Below are 21,112 nucleotides of genomic sequence, written 5' to 3' on the forward strand. Positions count from 1 at the left end.
TCATCTCTAATTTTCTATCACCAAATTATGATTTTGAAAGCTGTTGTAGAGAAATAAGCAATGGATCTACTTTCTTTTCCATGAGAATGACAACAAAGGCAGAAAATGTAGATTCCAGGCACAAGAATTCTTCACTCAGCATAAAGGCCTCTAATCTGGGAAATATGTGACCCTCTCAGGTCAACCCCAAAATGATATGTATGAATAGGTATTAAAGATTTTGGATAAATAATGAAGAGATCAATTAATGAAGAAATACTCCCTCCCAGGCATATGGTGAGCCTTAGTTCAGAAGGTACTTTGAGCATAGTGTTGAGTGTATCAATGAAAAATTTAGGATTCCAGTGCAGTTCTCCTTGGATGCAGGCAAGCCTCTTGGTCATTGTGTATATGACTGTCTGGCTTTGGACTCTGGCCCCTGCTCCTTAACGGTCCTCCCAACATTCTCAGCAAGTGCATTAGACCCTACATATGATTAGTGTGACTTTTCTCAGTTGTCCCAAGGATGCTAGATAACTAGTGACATTCTGGATGCATGCTGCTGTTGCTCCTAAGTCGCTTCAGTCGTGTCTGACTGTGTGCGACCCCATAGACGGCAGCCCTCCAGGCTCCCCCGTCCCTGGGATTCCCCAGGCAAGAACACTGAAGTGGGTTGCCATTTCCTTCTCCAGTGCATGAAAGTGAAAAGAGAAAGTGAAGTTGCTCAGTCATGTCCGACTCTTCACGACCCCATAGACTGCAGTCTACTGGGTTCCTCTGATTATGGGATTTTCCAGGCAAGAGTACTGGAGTGGGTTGCCATTGCATAGGAAGAAGTTAATTTATCACATGCAAGGAATGCCTTGGGACATTGGAACTTAATTCTCATAGAACTGCAGTTGAGAAAGGCTGGAATAGATACTTGGTCTCAACTGAAAATAAGCGTTTAGTCTGAACAGAAAAGCTCTTCATACTTAGACGAAATAGATCCCTTCCTTTCTCAAAACTTTGCCTTATATTTACTGTCTTCTAGGAATGTTTTCTTTCTTAAACCCATGGTTCCAACCCAGACCCAAACAGTGGGGGTCCCTGGGTGAAAGAGATGAGAAGAAATATGGAAAGCTTGAAGTCAAACAGACCTGGTTCAAATCCTAGAGCTTCTACTTTCCAGCTGCATAACTTAGAGCAATTTATAAGCTTCAACTCACTCATTTGTCAAATGAAGATTAAAAGAGATAAAGCCTTCAGAGCCTCACGTATAAAAGGCTGTTTCAATCGTGTATTAATATGTATATTTAGTGGTTTGAAACAACAGCAACTATTCATCTGCTCATGTTTTGCTGGATTGTTCAAGGCCAGACTGTCTTTACACAAGGAGTAGATTGGGTGTCTCTAGAGCTGTGGGCTCCAAGGTGGCCCCACATGTCTAGGGCGCTGGTGCTGGCTGTCAGCTGGGATTCTTGGTTGTCCTTCATGGGCCTCCCATAATTCAGCAATCTATGATGAGATTCTTTAATTGGGAACATGACAATTCTTTAATTGTGCACATGACTGGCTGAGAAGCCAGTCAGTTATGTACACAATGACTTCCAAAAGCAAAAACAGAAACTAGTAGACCTCTCAACTGGCATAGCATCACCTCCACTATGTTCTTTTGGTCAAAACAGGTCACCTGGTCAGCCAGATTCAAGGGGGGAAGAAACAGACTCCAATTCTGGATGGGAAGAGCACCATGCCCATACCAGGATGGGAGGATTTTTTGCTGTCTTCTGCAGATTCCATCACAGAATGCCTTCAGTAAGTTATTTGTTATAGAAATGAAAACATGTAAGCAAGAGCACATCACCTTTATTCTTTCTCTAGGGCTTATTGAGACTCTGCTTCACTTCCTTCACTGTCTCCCAGCCCTCGGGTTTTAGTGCTCTGTCTTTAATTAGCTATGCATGTATTCATGTATCCTGTTGTCTGTTTCTCTATGATAGAACTGCATCCAGTTTTCCAACTTACACTGGAAAGCACAGAGAGGAAGAGGGCAGGTCATCTCTAACATCCCTTTGCGCACCTGATTCTGTATAGCGTTGTCATGACTTTCTAGAGAAAAAGACAGTGTTAGGGATCTCTGTGGAAGAGAACAGGCATATAGGAAGAGAAAGAGGAGTCTTGGGGGTCCAGAGATTCCATAAGTCTGGCTGAAGGATTGCAATTTTCTCAGTGGTTTTCTATATAGAAAGCCTCAAACAGATGGACACTTTTGCACTGAGGATCCATGCTTTTATTTAGATTAGTCCGAACAGACACTGTGCTGGAGCTTCTTAAGAACACAATCTCGCCACAGGCTTCCTGGAAGCACAGAAAAGAGAGGGTATGTGGTGGCCATAACAGCCAACAGCCAGAGTGCATCGAGCCTGCTGAGGCAACCCGTTCACATTCTCTGCATCCTGTGCTCTTAATTCTCCATTTACCCTGCTTCGTTGCTGGCACTGACTGGGAGAGATGGGAGAGGGCAACTAACAGTAACAAGGATAACACCAACACAATGTCATTAACCTTAACCTTAACGCAGAGAGGGAGCTGAGGGATGGCGAGAGAACTGACTGTGCAAGCCAACTGGCAGAGAGCTCTCCTGAGAAGTTTGCATTTTAATGCATCCCTCAGGGTTTTCATTTGCTATAGAGCAGTGAGAGGCTTAAATAAACGGCTTCTGGGATGGAATGCACTCTTGGGTTTCATCAGCCAGGAGCTGCAAGTCAGAGGAGACGTTGGGAACCAGTTCTCTTTAATTTTCTCATGAGCTTCCTTTTCACCCCACTCATCAGCTTGTACACAACATTTCTACTGTGAATGATGTAGAGTCTTGAAGGAGCTGTCAAGTTCTCCATGACCATCTGATTTGCCCTTTGTCAATAATGTGCTGCTTGGGACCACATAAGCCACATGTTCAATTATTATTGACATATAAGGATAACAGTGGTTTTCTTCTCTTGGAAAGGAAGGAACCCCAAAGCTTCAAAGTAAAAAGCAAGCAAACTGATCTGTTTTTCATCATGCTTAACATACTGTGGTAGAAACACTTATTGACAGGAACATCTTCTCTCTTTTTCTGCCGTATGGTGGCCGTGACCACCACCATCCTCCACTCCTGACTGTTTCCTTGATGCCTTTCCTTACAGCACCTGTTCACTCCTTCCCACAGAACCCCCCAAACCCCCCTTACAATTAGGTAGATGCTATCACTCTTCTTCAGAAGACCATTAAGTTTAATTGCTAACATCAGCTTGAGGAGTACAGATAGATGGAGATTGAGACAAAAGTAGACCTCATCTATAGTAAATTTCCTCCACATGGATGATAGTATTTATTCACTTACAAAAAAAGTCGTTAAAAGAAAAGAATTGTGTACTAGTCGCATCTGCTCCACCATCTCTGTTAAACGCTAGCACTGCTTCTAGCTCAAAGAGCTCCAGCCAAGGAGAAGGGGGAATAATTAAGGAGGTCTCTATAGAGTGGCTCAAGACTGCCTTCGAATCCATGGCTGGTAAAGCAACTGGCTACGAAAGCTGCACCCTCTACTGGAGGGGTAAAGAAACCTCATCGTTAACAGGACTGGTACTATGGCACTCCACGAAATTAGATGTCATTCCATCTATGGGGTCACACAGAGTCGGACATGACTGAAGTGACTTAGCAGCAGCAGCAGTTCAGTTCAGTCGCTTAGTCGTGTCCGACTCTTTGCGACCCCATGAATCACACCATGCCAGGCCTCCCTGTCCAAGTCATTAAATGAGCAAATTTCCCTTTCTGCGTCTGGTGCAGGAAATTGCCCAGAACCTCAAAACAGATCTGAGCCTCTAGAGTGCAACTATTGGTGCTTCATAGGAGGCAAACCAGGCCTATCTGGTCAGCCTTTTTTAAAATATCAACCTTTGTGTTATTCATGCTAAAAGTGTACCAATTATACCAAAGACATCCAGCTAGCACACCACAAACGGAGAGCCTGCTTAAGAATGCGCTATGATGGATACATTTCATTCTTAAAAAAACAAATTCTCTTCTTCCTGCTATTGGTAGTTCTGAACATTATTTTTTTCTGTTGAGTCAAAAGGTACCTGAGTATATGTTTGCAAGTGGAAAAATGGGGGACAGAAATCAGGTACTGGTAGCTTCTCCATTTTCATTTCTGTGTGAATTTTTAACATAAATTTGGGACCATAAAGCATTAACGCAAGTCAAAATGTTTCGGTAAACAAGATTCAGCGGTTCAAGTTTATAACAATAATAAATAAACCTGTCATAGTGGAACTATATGTAACTTTGTTCTGTATTTTCCAAGTCTCCTGTAAATGTGTTATCATACTTTCATAATTCAAAAAATAAAAATGAAAGAGAATAAATAAATAAACCAGTTAAATTTTTCTGGACAATGCCAGCATTTGGATTTTTTAAAACAAGCAAATTTCTTATTGATTTCAACTAAATGGTGTTTATAGCATTTTAATTATACAGTAGATTCCATCCATTCAGTTTACTTTTCTGAGTTGTCCTACATGCAAGTACATGTTTTTAATGTTGTCTGTCTTCTGGCTATGTTTTCTATTAAAATACATTAAACTATTAAAAAAAGTGGTTGCCAGTGAGTGTGTGGTTGAAAGGTCAGGAATACATATCTGTCCCAGATTCAACAACACTAACCATAAACATAAAATACTCCACTCAGACCTCCCGTCCCTCTTTCCTTACCTTCGTCAGAGTTACCCATTTCCGCTTAGGGTGCCTCAATTAGGAGCTGCAAGAATTCAGACATTTCTCATTGTTAACATTTCAGAAATCTCTGGGAAACCTTTGAGAACATCAAGAACGGATATACTTTCAGGTCTGGGAGAAGTCTATGGGGCTAATTAGGAATCTATGCAGAGGGAAGAACAGGACATGTAATGGCACGTTCAGCCCTGATTCACGCTGCAAGGACTTAGAATGGGCCCACTGTGTGTCATAAACTGGGCTAAAACTGAGGGACAAAGGCAAATAAGATTGTTTCTGCCCTCAAAGTGCTCAGAGTTTATGGGGAAACATCTGTAAATAGATCATGATAAACAATATTCTAAATGCAATGATGGGGACTTCCTAGCGGTCCAGTGGTTAAGCCTCCACATTCCCAATGCAGGCTGCTTGGTTTTGATCCCTGGTCAGGTAACTGGATCCCACATGCCACAACTAAAGATCCTGCATTCTACAATGAAGATGGAAGATCCTGCTGGCACAGCCAAATAAATAAAAATAAATTTAAAAATAAATGGAATGATGGTGATTTGAGCAAGGTGACAGGAATGGATAAATAAGTGAATGCTTGAAAAGAGGTAGAGAGACTACGCAGTATTTCTGTTTCACAACTGGAGATGAACGTCCTTTGGTTTGTCTAAATGCCCAACAAAGGGCTGCAGCTCTCTGGGATTGAGTCAGAAGATTGTACAGTTTAATGAAGACAATCCGGGTGAGGTCCAGGAGACTTGGCCTCTTTCCGCCACAGTGCCAACTCCTCAACTAACCAACACTGGAAATCCAGGGTAAACCGATCAGTCACCTCCCTGTGCTTCAGGTCTCCCCTTTGCAAAGCGGAAATAGCGATTCTTCCTAAATTACAGAATTATGATGGAGAAAAATGAAAGAGTGGATAATAAAGACGGCTCCTCAGATACATCCTGATGACGACAGTGATGAGAAGGGCTGAAGGGGAAGCCACCCAAGCCCTTCTCCTTCTAGGCCTGTGTCTCTGCCCTCAGATTTTCCAACTAAGGAGAGAGGAGATGACAGCACCCCAAGGTGACAGGTCTGCCCGTACCTGTCACAGCCACCCGGCAGTCCACGGACGCCTCCCCTAGGGCGTTAACTGCCTTGCAGGTGTAGATGCCTCCATCAAAAGGGCCAGGCTTGCGGATTTCCAGGGAGCAGATTCCCAGGTAAGTAAGGGCTCTGTACTTGGGGTTGCCCTGGATATCCATCTTGTTCTTCAGCCAGATGATCTTCGGCTGGAAGATAAAGATGAGTGGGGAGAGTAAGAAGAAACCAACACAACTCCATCGCCCCTGCCAGAGAGACAGCTTGGAACCTTGTGCCCAGTTGCTAGCAGGTCATTAAGTGACCGGAGAAGGCAATGGCAACCCAATCCAGTACTCTTGCCTGGAAAATCCCATGGACGGAGAAGCCTGGTAGGCTGCAGTCCATGGGGTCGCACAGAGTCGGACATGACTGAAGCGACTTAGCAGCAGCAACATTAAGTGACATCTTCACGTACGAGGATCAAACACTAAAGGGCAAACTGGAAACATTATCCGCATCGGCCTCTCTTGAACCCCAGCGCCCTGAGTGTTCCTACCTAACGTGCTGTGAAGGTGATAGGAATAAATGTTTCGGTTAGAATGTTCCTCAGCAGGCAGAAAGTAACACAGCCCAGCCATGCACAGACCTCCCTGCTCACCTTGGGGGAGGCACGGACGCAGCAGAAGAGCTGGGTGTCATAGCCAATGACTGTAGTGCAGTCTGCCAGGGGCTGGGTGAACTTCGGGGCTTCAGAGAAATCTCGCTGGGCAAAGCCCTCGGTCTTGTAAACAGTAGCTGAGGGGACCAACAAATGCCTGAGGGCCGCATCCCTCTCCAGCTCTTTCTCTAACTCTTCGCAGCTTTGCGTCCTGGTGGTGCCTTACCTGCTTTCTGGATGTGGGCCAGGTCGGCAGTGACGGGGGCATTCTCGCTGAGCCCACACTGGTTCTCAGCAAAGACTCGAAATGCATAGGAGTTGCCGACGATGAGGTTGGAGACCGTGCAGCTGGTGCGGTGATAGCGCTCCAGCACAGTGAACCACAGCTGCAGGTGCCCCCAGAATATGCCGGGGGTGAAACCCCTGTTTAGGGAATTCACTGATCCCCAGCCAACCGCATGGAGTTACCAGAGCCCCATTCCAGAATGTTCATGTTCCTCCCTCCCTCTCGCCCAGCCCGGCCTCACCCCAGATTTGGTGTCAGCCTTCTGCACCGTGTATCCCAGGAGAGCCGTATTGCCCAGGTCTTGGGGAGGAGTCCACTCCAGGGTAGCGCTGGAGCCCCAGACATCCACCAGCTTGATGCTCTGAGGAGGGCCCGGCCTCTCTGAAAGGGCCAAGCATGACTGTGGGCATGACATGCCTCTCATGCCATGACATCACTCCAGGAGAGGCTTCTGCTATGCCAGCCCTCCCTCCACCTTCCACTGCGCCCCACAGTCCCGCTTCCCTAGCTCTCTGTGTGGATCCCCATTCAGGCTGCAGCGGGAGCCCCGAGGACCACCCAGTCTCCCATTCCCCCCACAGTACCAATCACCAGGATGTCAATGGTGGCAGTGGCCTCCAGCCCGCCCAGCTGCACGCTGAGCTGGTAGCGACCTGAGTCAGCACGCTGGGCCTCTCTGATGAAGAGGATAGAGTCCCGCTCCCCATTCCGAACACTCACACGACTGGTGTCCAAGGCACAGCCATCACGCGTCCAGATGGCTTGAGGTTTGGGTTTGCCCTGAGAAATAGGGAGATGACTGTGAGTGGCCCCAGAGGCCTCTCGCCCCTCCCAGCTGCAGTAAGGATCAGAGCCACCAGGTCCACATGGTGACTTCACTCACAGCTGCAAATTCTTTGAGTGAGAGTTTGATGAACTGTCCCAGGGGACTTGCATCTCTCGGCAACAGTCTCAGGATCATGGGAAAGGGCTTTGCATCTCCCACCCTCTGAGAGTCTAGGTCATGGACACTCAGGGCAGCTGGGACTAACAATAGCTGCCCAGACTCTTGTCCGTGCGTGTGTGCTCAGTCAGTCAGTCATGTCTGACTCTTTGTGATCCCACAGACTGCAGCCTGCCAGACTCCTCTGTCCACAAGATTTCCCAGGCAAGAATACTGCGGTGGGTTGCCATTTTCTCTTCCAGGGGGTCTTCCTGAGGCAGAGATCCAACCCTCATCTCCTGCATCTCCTGCATTGGCAGCTGGGTTCTTTACCACTGAGCCACCTGGGATGCTCGCCAGACTCCTGAGAGCCCCACAGACTGAGAGCTCTCAGATCTCTGCTGGCTGAAGAGTGTGGATTAACCTCGCAGCATCCATCCCCTAGGCGTGCCTGGCCTGACCTGACCTGATCACAACCCACCTCAGGATTGCTGATGAAAGGACCACCTCAAACTTTGGGGGACATGCACCCTCCATTCAAGGCTAGGATGGCTGCCCCGCCACTAGCAGAACTTTTGGTTTTTGTTTCCAAATCAAAACCCTGGCCTGGCTCGGGTCATGGACTCAACGTGGGCCTGGTATGATCACCTGGAATGGGATTAGAAGGTTCACAGTATCTCCAACCTTCCTGATGCAGGTCTGCCTCAGGGCCCGAGGTAGCCAGATCTTGGGGTGCTCTGAATGATGGAAAGAGAGAGAAGAGGGGCATGGTGAGCTTCCTGTAGGGGGAAGAGGAGAGTTTAGAGGATGTGCATGCTGCATCGAGTTCTGTTCCATAGGCGGGTGACCCAGGCAACACTCAGCTAACTCAGCCCTCCCTCAGGGAATGAGAGGATTGCACCCGTTGTCTCACTGAGATTTAGGGATGAGCAACCAGCTGAAGGATCCGAGAGAGACAGCATTAAAGTATAGGCAGAAAGAGCACTGAAGGGTGGGCCTGACTCCTACTTCTTATCATCTGTAGCTCTCCACCACCGGCTTTTCATCACCTGAGATATCTTGTTTGTGCACGGACCAGTCCAGCCTGAGTGGTCGGCCTTCCCACTCCTTTTCTACATTTGTCCTCAGCAACACTCCCTTTATCAAGGCCACTTTCAGTGTCAATCCTGGCCCCCAAGTGTCAGCCCCACTTCCCAGTTTGGGGCCAGACCCAGAGGAGGAAGCTTTACTTTCCGCAGGTAATCAACACTCTGAACCCACCAGGACAGCACTGATGTCACTGCTGGGGGATCTGGCTCCTGGGTCCCTTCCTCTGTGAGACCACCCTCTTCAGGGGCCTGTGTAGTGTCTTCCAGTCTGTGGAAGATCACTTTGTAAATCAGAATCTGGGAAAGATTATGTCCACTGCTCACCCCGCCCCCTTGATCTTCCAGGCTGTTCCAGTGAAAGACAGATTAGATCACGTGAACCGTGAATTTCCAGATGTTCAAGCTGGTTTTAGAAAAGGCAGAGGAACCAGAGATCAAATTACCAACATCCACTGGATCATGGAAAAAGCAAGAGAGTTCCAGAAAAACATCTATTTCTGCTTCACTGACTATGCCAAAGCCTTTGACTGTGTGGATCACAATAAACTGTGGAACATTCTGAAAGAGATGGGAATACCAGACCACCTGACCTGCCTCTTGAGAAACCTGTATGCAGGTCAGGAAGCAACAATCAGAACTGGACATGGAACAACAGACTGGTTCCAAATAGGAAAAGGAGTACGTCAAGGCTGTATTTTGTCACCCTGCTTATTTAACTTATATGCAGAGTACATCATGAGGAATGCTGGGCTGGAAGAAGCACAAGCTGGAATCAAGATTGCCGGGAGAAATATCAATAACCTCAGATATGCAGATGACACTACCCTTATGGCAGAAAGTGAAGAGGAACTCAAAAGCCTCTTGATGAAAGTGAAAGAGGAGAGTGAAAAGGTTGGCTTGAAGCTCAACATTTAGAAAACTAAGATCATGGCATCTGGTCCCATTACTTCATGAGAAATAGATGGGGAAACAGTGGAAACAGTGTCAGACTTTATTTTTCGGGGCTCCAAAATCACTGTGGATGCTGATTGCAGCCATGAAATTAAAAGATGCTTACTCTTGGAAGGAAAGTTATGACCAACCTAGATAGTATATTAAAAAGCAGAGACATTACTTTTCCAACCAAGGTCAGTCTAGTCAAGGCTATGGTTTTTCCAGTGGTCATGTATGGACATGAGAGCTGGACTGTGAAGAAAGCTGATCACCGAAGAATTGATGTTTTTGATCTGTGGTGTTGGAGAAGACCCTTGAGAGTCCCTTGGACTGCAAGGAGATCCAACCAGTCCATTCTAAAGTAGATCAGTCCTGGGTGTTCATTGGAAGGACTGATGCTAAAGCTGAAACTCCAATACTTTGGCCACCTCATGCGAAGAGTTGACTCACTGGAAAAGACTCTGATGCTGGGAGGTATTGGGGGCAGGGGGAGAAGGGGACAACAGAGAATGAGATGGCTGGATGGCATCACCGACTCGATGGACATGAGTTTGAGTGAATGCCAGGAGTTGGTGATGGACAGACAGGCCTGGCGTGCTGTGATTCATGGGGTCGCAAAGAGTCGGACACGGCTAAGCGACTGAACTGAACTGAACTGACTGGCTTCCAGCATGAAGACAGGAGATGCTCAGGAGTAAGGTTGGAGGATGGGTTCCCTTGGGGTCCTGACTGGATTCCCTTGGGGTCCTGGCTGGAATCTACTCTGTTTTCCAGGCTTCTGGAGCTCCCCTGTCTCCTCCTTTCTCCAGCAGATAGCAGCTTGATAGCAGATGTCAGCCTTCATGATAACATACATGTCCCTATAAATACATTCCTTAACATTCACCCCAATATATGTATGCTTACTTACAAACAGAACTGTTTAAAATGTACATTACATAATGCAGAACTGGAATGGTGGAGTTGAAAATAAAACAAAGGTTCTACAAAGCTCTTCCTACCCCTCAGTTTGTAGGTCTTGCTTAGAGACCAGGAACTTCACTCCCACACTCCACCCCCATCACCATCACAAGGTTCCTTGGGCTTTGTAGATGAATATAGACAGAAATGTTCAGTGCACGCTGTCCATTTTATTTGCCTAGTTTCCTTTTTCACCGAGCGGCTTACATTTCAACCTGGGTTGTGCTGTCTTAGGCTGTGCCTCACCCCTCTACACCAACGGATCAGGAACTGAGTGGTACGGCGAGGCTGGGGGCGGGGGCGGTGTTCTGAATGCTGTCCCGCCCATGTGGCTCAGGGCCTGAAGCCTCAGCAAGGACTGGACAGCCCAGAGCCTGGGCAGCTGAATGACCCCGCTCTGCTGGGCTGCCCTCTGTTCGACTTTGGTGGTTTGGGTGGAGGAGGGGCATGCAGAACAGAAGAAGTGTTGTGTGATGTGTTCCTCTCCTGTGGCCATTTTGGCAAGCGACCAAGGAGTTGAGAACAGGCGGATATGACTTTAGGGTTTTCTGAAAAAAGAGGGTGGCAGTTGAAAAGGAGGCTCAAAACCTCATCTTGTTGGCCTTGCTTCCCCACTGCTGGGTGGGGAGCGAACCCCTCACGCTTGCTGGGCAGAGGGTTGGGGAGAAGCCAGCTCTGAAGTCCCTTGCACTGCTTATAGAATCTCCGAGTTAGGAGGGACCTTGGGACTTTCCTGGTTAAGTGGTTAAGACTTCACCTTCCAAAGCAGAAGGTGTGGGTTCGATCCCTGCCTTGGGGCCCAAAACCCAAAACATAATAAAGAAAACAAAACCCGAACCCACAAGCAATATTGCAACCAATTCAATAAAGATTTTTAAAATGGTCCACATGAAAAAAAAAAAAAAAAGAAAGAAATGGGACTCCCTGACAAGAGGATGAGTCAAGAGGGGACAAACTTAAGTGACAAGAATGTTCCAGGTCTGAGGACGAGCAGGTGAAGATTCTGCTCTCAGCAGCCTCTCAGCTCCAGTGGGAGGGCGGGCAGAAGATGAACCCGAGGCTAAAGCTGCTGACAAAGCGCAGGAGGTGGCAGAGGAGTGTGTGACAGCTCCAGGTGTCTGGGCTGCAGCAAGCCCTTCCCCAGAGCACCCCAGGATTTGGTTTGCCCAGCAAAAGAGAGCAATCTGACCGTTGCTAAGAATGTTAATAGCAGGGCTCATCTGGGGCCTCTCTTTTCACACATCCACAGTCAGGCGAGGTGTTAATTGTACTGACCTTGGAGAAACCTGGCTTTTCCTGCTACCCAAGGTCTTTCTCCTCCTCAGATGCCAGGAGGGATGTGCACCAAAGACTACCACCCTGGAGCAGAACCTTGGTTTCCTGAGACCAGTTCTGAGACAGTGGCAGCTTGGTTTTCTCCCTTCACAGAGTCTTAGGGAAAAGGAATTTCGGAAAGTGCTGTGAGAGCCCTTGGCTTCTGAGCTGTGTTGCTCTCAGCACTGAATTTTCCTCAGACAGAATACTGTCTTACAAATCAGTGGAGAAAGGGGACTTCCCTCATGGTCCAGTGGTTAAGAATCCGCCTTGCAATGCAGGGGACGTGGGTTTGATCCCGGGTTGGGGAAGATCACACGTACCACAGAGCAACTGAGCCCAAGAGCCGCAACTAGAGGGTCAGTGTGCTGCAACAAAAGATCCGTCGTGCCACAGCTAAGACCTGATACAGCCAAATTAATTAATTAGAAAAAATCCCAAATTAGTGGAGAAGGAAGCTACTTAAAGTCCAGAGATCTTGACTCCTCTTGAATAGAAAATCCCTTCTGACTTCCCTGGTGATCCAGTGGTTAGGACTCCGTGCTTCTAATGCAGTGGGCATGAGTTTGATCCCTGGTCAGGGAACTAGGGTCCGACATGCCATGCAGTTTGGCCAAAAAAACAGAAAGAAAAGAAAAAGAAAAAAGACAGAGAATCCCTCCTGATTCTACCTAATTTCATCCTGCTGAGGTTTCCTTCTCTGTTCATGGGAATTAACTGTCAACATCCTCACTTAATTTGGTTTCACATGGCTAAAGACTTTGCTTCAGTGATTCCCTAAGGACTGTGTAGTTCAGAATGATGGTGTTAATTACGGTCTGGAGAGTGAAGGAACAAGATGGACACATTGAAAGAGTGAAGTGTGCTTGTGCGTGCGTGTGAGTGCAAGACTGTGGGGGCATGTGTGCGCACAGGCCTGTGTGAGTCAATGGCCACTGAAGGAGCAAGCCCACAGGGCAAGCCGCGGCTTCCAGTAACCCTGAAGATTTCCACGGATCCAAAAAGTACCAGCGTTTCTTAGAGGGACATGAGGTGGTCCACGGGATACAGCACGCATCTTATGCTTCTCTGAGGAGAAGACGCTCACCCTCTCCTCCTCGTGCTGATGCCGTAACACTGACCCACTGTCACTCTCTCCAACACAGCTGCAGTCGAGATTCTTGGGCATCTCAACACCCAGCCTTCCACTTCCTGCAGGGCCGCCTCAACAGCCTTGCCTGCCACTCCTCCAAAGACTTCATCCTCCCCTGCCTCAGCCCTTGGTTCCTTTAGTCCTTGTCTAGGCCAATGGAATAGAGTCTAGCCACTCTAGAATCCGAATTTCAAGCAGCCCACTCTCTCAGTGCCACCGATCTATCCCTTCAACTCTCTCCCTCTAGTGCTTCTCCAGCAGCGACCCTTCAGCCCACTGAGGCCTCTGACTCATTATCCTCCCACCCCTGCCCTCTCCATCGCCCCCTCAATGTTATCATTTTCTTTCTTACCCAGCTTAGACTCCACGGTTGTCATCAGATTCACTCCTTGCATACCCCCTCAAATCCCTAATCCTTTCCACATCCTAATAACACCCAGCCCCTGTTAACTCCCACCCCCTCGGTGCCTGCATCCGCACAGCCGAACGTGGCTGGGGAAAATATTACAAAACTGTGCTGACTTTAAATTGATGGCCAGGACTTCCCTGGTGGCCCAGTGGTTAAGAATCTGCCCACCAAAGCAGGGGACAATGGCTTGATCCCTGATCCGGGAAGATTCCACATACTTCAGGGCAACTAAGACCGCAAGCCGCAACTACTGAGCCCACCTGCCACAACTACTGAAGCCTGCATGCCTAGAGCCATGCTCCACAACAAGAGAAGCCACCTCAATGAGAAGCCCTCACAACACAACTAGAGAAAGCCCTTGTGTAGCAACAAAGACCCATTGCAGCCAAAAAACAAAAGCAATTTAAATGGATGGCCACTACCTCGAAATAGACACTGGCATTTCTGCCAGACTTCCCTAATTCCTTCAATCTCCTATTCTCCCGGGTGACTGTTGCACATCCTCCTCTTCTAAAACTTCCATACCTTCTCCCAAATCCTCATTGTAATTGATGATCTTGCTAGTGTCTAAGGCTTGCCTGTAGCCTATCTAGGAGATAGTGAAGAACAGGGAGGCCTGGTATGCTGCAGTCCATGGGGTCGCAATGGACTGGACATGACTTAGTGACTGAACAACAACTCAGCCTATTCTTAGCAGCCAGAAAAGTTTTAAAACCTACACCTAAAACCCCACCCTGGCTGCCCCTCTGTCTCAGTTGGAACTGGCATTCACAATGGCCCTGCTACCTTGTGGACGCCAAACCTGCCGTTCTCTCCCTCACTCTGCTTCTGCCACTGCAGCCCCAGTCCAGAAGGCGTACCTGCCTCAGGGCATTTGCACTTACTGTTCTCTCTCCTTGCAAAACCTCCTCCTCAGTTATCTGCATGTATTGCTCTCTCGTCTCCTTTAAGTTGCTGCTCAAATCACCTTATTAACAAGGCTTTCACTGAATATCCTGTTTAAAAACCACAAGCGGACTTTCCTGGTGGCACAGTGTATAAGAATCTGCCTGACAATGCAGGGGACACGAGTTTGATCCCAGGTCCAGAAAGATCCCACATGCCCTGAAGCAACTAAGCCTGTGTGCCACAACTACTAAGCCAGTACTCTAGAGCCCTCAAGGCGCAACTACTGAGGCCCGTGTGCCCTAGAGCCCACGCTCTGCAACAAGAGAAGCCAATGCAATGAGAAGTCTGAGCTCTGAAATGATGAGCAGACCCCCTCACTGTAACTAGAGAAAGCCTGCGGACAGCAATTAAGACCCACCACAGCCAACAAAGAAAATAAATGAATAAATAGATCTTAAAAAAAAATGAAAAAAAGACAAACTTATTAAAAAAGAAAAAAACAAAACGAAAACAGCAAGCACTCTTCCCTTACCAGCATTTTCTATCTTCTTTCTTTGTCTTATTTTTCAGCACAGCAGTTTATCACTATTCATACATTTTATTTGCTTATTTATCATCTGTCTCCTTACATAGAATGTAATCTCTACAAGGAAATTATTTTTGCCTATTTTGTGCATTTTTGTAACAGTGCCTGGAACATAATAGATACAAAATAAATATTTGCAGAAGGAAGAAAGAGGATAGGAAGGGAGAGTGGGAGGGAGGATGGTTGCTTCAAGGCTAGGCACGCAGCTTCCCAAGCGAGAAGACACAGAACGGTCCCCGATTGAAAGAGGACCCGGGGTCAGCAGGAAGCAATCGAGCTGAGATCTACAGATGGGCCCTCCCTCTGGGGCTCAGGGTCCCGTCTTCTCTGTCTTCTCCGTGTCAGGACGCAGCCTGTCCCATGGCCTCCTACTATTGTTATTTTAAAATTTTATTTATTTATGTATTTATTTTCGGCTGTGCTGGGTCTTTGTTTTTGCAGTGACTCTTCTCTAGCTGCAGAGAGCAGGGACTACTCTGTAGCTGACTGTGCTTGGCCTTCTCATTGCAACGGCTTCTCTTGTTGCTGAGCACAGGCTCTAGGGCACGCGGGCTTCAGTAGTTACGGCTCATGAGCTCAGTAGTTGTAGCCCCACGGGGTTTTGGAGCACAGGCTCAATAGCTGTGGTGCATGGGCTTAGTTGCTCCACGGCATGTGGGATCTTTCCGGACCGGGGATCAGACCGTGTCTCCTGCATTTGCAGGCAGGCAGATTCTTTACCACTGAGCCACCAGGGAAGCAGGCCTCTCACTACCGTGAACACTCTCCTTTCGCCCTTACCCAGTGTGGCCTTCAGGACACAGTGCCTCCGTGTGTGCTGAGAGTGACAAAGGATGCTTTCCCAGTGCCAGACTCCCACTTCCACTTACTTACTTAGCCATGGAGAGCACTTTCTTGACTAAAAGCTCAGTGTTGGCCAGTTGAAGTTTATTTTGATGTTGCAAATATTTTGACGCCTGCTCTATTTCACGTGTGCTCACATGCTCACTGCTGTGCCTCTCCAGGTCCTATAGAACTCCCCATGAGAAAGAGGCGGCATTAAGAGGAAGGAGAAGTCCTTGGCGCTCATAGGGAACTTGGGGGCCATCTAGGCCAGCACCTTGGCAACCCCTAAAGACCTCTGGATTCTGTTCTGTTCTGTTCAGTCACTCAGTCATGTCCGACTCTTTGCGACCCCGTGGACTGTAGCCTACCAGGCATCTCCATCCATGGGATTCTCCAGGCAAGAATACTGGAGTGGGTTAACATTTCCTTCTCCAGGGGATCTTCCCGACCGAGGGATCGAACCCGGGTCTCCCGCATTGGAGGCAGACGCGTTAACCTCTGAGCCACCAGGGAAGCCCAAAGACCTCTGGATAGACTTCAGTAATTCTGTGAACTCCCTGAGCTTTGTTGAGTATTTTTCTTGAAGCAAGAGCCCACAGCTTTCATTAGGTTTTCGTAGGGATCCATATCCAGCAAAGGGTTAAGAATTCTGATTTAATTCTACCTCTCAATTTACAGATGAGAGATGGAAGCCCAAAGGGGTGGATTGACTTGCCTAGGGTCACAGGACAGAGCTAGCATTTGAACTCTTTCCAAACGGGTAACAGATGCAAACACTTTGCACAGTGTCACCAGGAGGCTTTACTGTCAGGGGCCTCTGGAATGCCAGTGGGTGAGATCACACACAAGAATGTGGTCCTTCAGGCCTCACTTATGGGCTGGGGCTGTCAGGAGCTGCCAGCCCACAGCATCCACCCTGTGGCCAGAGGGGTAAGTATGGGGGGATGAGCACCCTCTCCCAGGGCTTTGTGGAGACCAGTGGTCAAGGAGTCAGCAGTCCTGGCTCTCATTCTCCCTCACCCTGTGGCTTATTCCCTGGGTCTTTGGGGGAAAGAAACTGACTTTCTGCCTCAAGACCATTCCAACCTAACATGTTCCCAATAACTTCTGCGCTCTTTATCTGTTTTTCAGTGGGGGGTAAACTCAGTTGACTCCGTGCCATTGACACTCAGATAGCTTCTGAAGATCCATTGTCTTCCAAAGGATGATAAGAGGCTGTGGACTTTCCCACCACAACCCTGTTTGCAGGTAGAACTTCAGCCTCTACTCCTGACTTGGAAATAATACCTATCTATTCACATCTTCATTTGGCCTCTTCAAAAGCACTTTGGATTATCTCAACAATCCTTTCAACTACCTTTCCAGGTAGATACTAATAACCACCATTTTACAGAGAGGAATTGAAGCCCTGAAGTCCATTGACCTCACCAAGGTCACGGAACTGCTGGAGGCGACCCTGGGAAGTGAGTCCAGACCCTGTCTTTTCTTCTTCTCCCTATCCTGGCATTCCACGCTGTCTCATTTGTGGTCTTTGCATCCTCTGCACTTAGGGCTTCAAGGGGCCAGAAGTGGGAACTTTGTACAGGGAACATTTTTCAGTGTTTCTTTGCAGGAGAGGGCAAAAACCAGTCTCCCTTGGTTGGCTGAGCCAGGTGCAATGGGAGCCACTCCAGTGAAGTCTCTTAGCTACAGAGGCCAGTTGTGGGGCCAGGTGTGGGGTGGGCAGCAGGGCTGAAGACACAGAATTCCAGGGCTGGCCGGGGCACCCACCACCTTTTAGATCAAAAACACCTGTTTGCTGAGAGGCTCACAGAGACCACAGAGGAGGAGCCTTAGAATGCTTCTCCTCGAAGGTCTCTGCTTCCGTGGCGCTCGGGTTAGGAGAGGCTAGTCTCTCGTGGGAGCCGGTGGGGTTATTGGGACAGGTCTCGGACTCCTGGCCCTGTTGAGGACGAGACGGAATGTCACATCTGTTCAGCACTCAGCCTCCCAGTGGCTCCAAGCTTCTTGTTTCCCTCTTCTGGTCCAGATGGATACAATCTCACCCTTCATTCCCTTCCTGACTGGTGTTAGTAATATATCAGGTCCTCCTAGTCCCTGCGACCGACACATTTTAAAGGTAAAAATATAAGCCTATCAGTATCAGTTACTGTAGCGTATCACAAACACCGTTCACTGACTTCTCAGGTAAAAAGCAAACACCCAGCAGAGGCAGTTGAGTAGCAAAGAGTCCATCAAAGTGGGGGCGGGGGTTCCGGTGGATGCTCCTCCATCCTAAGTCCCCATCCCATGAAAGCATTTAGCTCTGCAAAACCCATGGACATCACCCACTGCCCGGCCTACCCCCTCCCCACCAGTCACCTTCTATGGGGGGCAGGAGCTGGGGAAGGGGGCTGCCGGCCCCCCGCCGGGGTGAAGCCTGAGGTCCGTCAGCATCTGCTGGGCTGGCTTCTTTCACCTTCAGTGTGGGTCCCAAGGCAGCCTCCGGAGCTGTGGTTGCCTCCATGCTGGGCCACCCAGAGGCTGGGCTCCAGGGGAAGGTTTTCACTGTTGATGGTGAGGGAGGGACTGAGCACCTGCTCTCCAGCCTGGCCTCCCCAGGGTCATGTAACTGGGCTGTCCTGTTCCCACCCAGCAACTCCCATGAGGGATGACGTGGGGGCTAGAGGAAGCGGGGGAGCAGATCGCAGCCCGGAATAGCTGCAGGAGAAGGGCCCAGTGGCGCTGTTATCTTGGGAGAGAGACAACACCTCTCACACAGCACTGGGGAAGGAGGGGAGTGCTTGAGCTTCAAACAGCCCCTCCCTGCTCAGACCATTCACATGGGGACTCTGGCTTCTGAGGGGAAGACCGGGCGACATCTCGGCTCCTGATCTCCAACTCATCCAGGGGTGTCTGGGTCCACAGGAAGGGGTCCCATCCTCTCCTTTCCACCCCACCCACCTGCCCCATGGAAGTGGAAGGCAGAGTCTGCACCCTGGAGTCAGACCCCCAACTCACTTTGGCTCCATCACCAATTGGCTCTGCCTTGTAACAACAGTCTCTCTTAGGTCTGTTTCCTCATCTGTGAAATGGAGATAACAGTTTTAGGGCTGTTGTGAGCATTCAAAGAGGTAATCTGTGTCAAGTGCTTAGCGGTGTGTAGCCAACTAAGTGCTCGATAAATGTAAGCTATTTTTAGGTTGGGCCAGCACTTAGCCCTTTCAAAGCTCCCTTGCCTATGAGATAAAAGTACAAGTAAAGCAAGAGGCAGCAGTTGTGAGAGGGGAGTCAGGGACATGGGGTCAGAGGACTTGAGTGTGACCCTGACTTTGCTACTTATTCCTCTGCTAGGCAGCCCCGGGAAAATCATGGACTCTGAACCTTAGGTCCCTGGTCTATGAAACAAGGCATGACGATGCCAAGATCGTGTTGAGGATAAAATGGTAAAAGTGTGTGAAAGTGGCCAGAGCACAGTAGGTATTAGTTACGTACTAAAGGTCCTGTGTGATTTCCAGGCTCACTAGACCATCACTTGCACCTTCCATGCAGCACAACCAATAGATCAGACTTCCTATTGTACTCTCCCTTTCTCATTTCCAGAAGCTGGCATCTCCTCTGTGAATACATATATTTAATGTGAATATATATATATATATTTTAAAGTAGACTTTAAAGGGGCTTCCCTGGTGGCTCAGAGGTTAAAGCATCTGCCCGCAATGCGGGAGACCTGGGTTCGATCCCTGGGTCGGGAAGATCCCCTGGAGAAGGAAAAGGCAACCCACTCCAGTATTCTTCCTGGAGAATCCCATGGACGGAGGAGCCTGGTGGGCTACAGTCCACGGGGTCGCAGAGAGTCGGACACGACTGAGCGACTTCAATTTTACTTTTAGGTTCATAGCAAAGCTGAGTAGAAAGTAGCAAGTTTCCACATCCTCCCTTTTCCCTCTTTAAAGGAAACCAGTGAGCATGGTTGAATGAATGAGCTCCTTACTCGTTTTTCCCCTTTGGCCCTCAAATTGGGGGCAGCCAATAGGACACGACTGAGCGACTGAACTGAACTGAACTGAATAGGATCCTGGGAGTCTGTGTTACTACCTTGGGTCGTGGGACAGAAGCCCATAACTCATCTTTGCAACTTGTATTGGGACCGAGGGCCAGGACAACTTGTAGACCCACTTGCGATCCAGGAACCTGTTTTATCAGGAGCTAGGATGGCTGAAGAGGGTAACTATGGAGCTTGACCTCTGGGGTTGGTGGTGAGAGGCTGTGCTGTGCTATGTCAGGACTCTCAGGTGTAAAGGACTTTCTGACTTACTTCTCTTATCTGAGCCAGCCAGAGCCCTTACAAATCCAGACAGTGTACCAGGGTACTCCAAACACCCCCTTATCCCCATGCTTTGATGAAGAGATTGGTTCAGGCTTTTGGTCTTAGCTCTTTGTTGCAATTTCAGGTATGAAAGAATCAAATAGAAAAGGCCAACTCCTAGGGTCTTATCCACTGGAAAGGCTAATTTAGTAGGTCTGGGTGGGATATGCATTTAAAAAAGCAACTTACTGATTCTGTCGCAGGAAGCCTGAGAACACTATGTTAGATAGAATTCTTGAAAATAAACCACCCTGGATAACCTCCCTCGGGGGAGGACTCTTCCAGCAGACATGGGGTCCTCAGGATCAAGGTCTCTGCCTGGTCATCTTCAGACAATGGCTCCAGAGTAAACATTACAGGGAAAGACCCCCCCAACCCCCACCCCCAGCCCAGGACAGCAGGCTAAGCAGTCGTCTGGTTTGGCTGAAGGCTAAATGGGACTGGGCAATAACCTCCACTAAGAGGAATATTTTGAAGTCAACTTGCAACTCTTTGAAGGTCCTTAATGAAATGGGTTAGGAAGGACTATGAGTAAGAGCAGCGGGAGAAATGTGAGAGGGGCAAGTGCCGAAGGCAAACTCCTCAGTGTTGCTGTCTGTCGAACCTGCTAAAGGATCATGTAATTCAACAGAGTAGTGACATGTGGCTGCATCCAGAAGGAAGAATGTAGCAATCAAAGCTGAGAAGCTGTACCAGGGCGGGTCAGCTATACTTCTGGGGAGGAAGAAAAAGAAATCTGGTCTTACAAACACCCATGAGGGGACAGATCTTTGAGAGCATGAAGAAGAAAAAAGTGAGTGGTTTTTCCCATAAATTACCTAATACCCTTCATGTAGGACTTACAGATACATAGTTCTGGCTCATTAATTGATGTTCTCTGATTGCTGGGGTTCGATTTTTGAAGCTAGAAAAGTGGAGAAACTTTCATATTAACAAACTGTAGCTTAGTCGTTTTAGTAGGTCAGGTAAT

At 48.3% G+C, this 21,112-nt stretch overlaps 1 protein-coding gene across 5 annotated transcripts; it reads right to left on the reverse strand.

The window, feature by feature from the left end:
* Positions 1-1,640: 1,640 nt before the first annotated feature.
* Positions 1,641-21,045, reverse strand: MYBPHL (myosin binding protein H like). Of its 5 annotated transcripts, none has more exons than XM_055403924.2 (11): positions 19,269-21,032; positions 18,795-18,858; positions 18,156-18,341; positions 8,308-8,396; positions 7,458-7,517; positions 6,979-7,118; positions 6,678-6,874; positions 6,452-6,588; positions 5,816-6,002; positions 4,717-4,762; positions 1,641-2,319 (listed from the first exon to the last, which is right to left on the reverse strand). In XM_055403924.2, coding segments are annotated over exons 2-10 (1,008 nt in total). In that variant the 5' UTR covers positions 18,796-18,858; positions 19,269-21,032; the 3' UTR covers positions 1,641-2,319; positions 4,717-4,751. The 5 variants fall into 5 exon arrangements, with proteins under 5 accessions (XP_055259899.2, XP_055259897.2, XP_055259896.2 ...); XM_055403922.2 differs by having other exon boundaries at positions 1,840-2,319; positions 6,678-6,837; positions 7,322-7,517; positions 20,986-21,045; XM_055403921.2 differs by having other exon boundaries at positions 1,840-2,319; positions 6,678-6,837; positions 7,322-7,517.
* Between the last annotated feature and the right edge of the window lie 67 nt (positions 21,046-21,112).

Source organism: Moschus berezovskii, chromosome 4, assembly GCF_049115385.1.
Source record: "Moschus berezovskii isolate FMDL1 chromosome 4, NW_MosBer_1.0, whole genome shotgun sequence".
NCBI classification, from domain to species: Eukaryota; Metazoa; Chordata; class Mammalia; order Artiodactyla; family Moschidae; genus Moschus; species Moschus berezovskii.

Bases quoted from the DNA above. Each gene is read 5' to 3' on its own strand.
- MYBPHL (XM_055403922.2), bottom strand. The intron at 7,119-7,321 runs GTACTGTGGGGG...TGGCCCTTTCAG, and splicing joins CATTGACATCCTGGTGATTG to AGAGGCCGGGCCCTCCTCAG. The intron at 6,003-6,451 runs GTGAGCAGGGAG...TTTATCTTCCAG, and splicing joins GCGTCCGTGCCTCCCCCAAG to CCGAAGATCATCTGGCTGAA.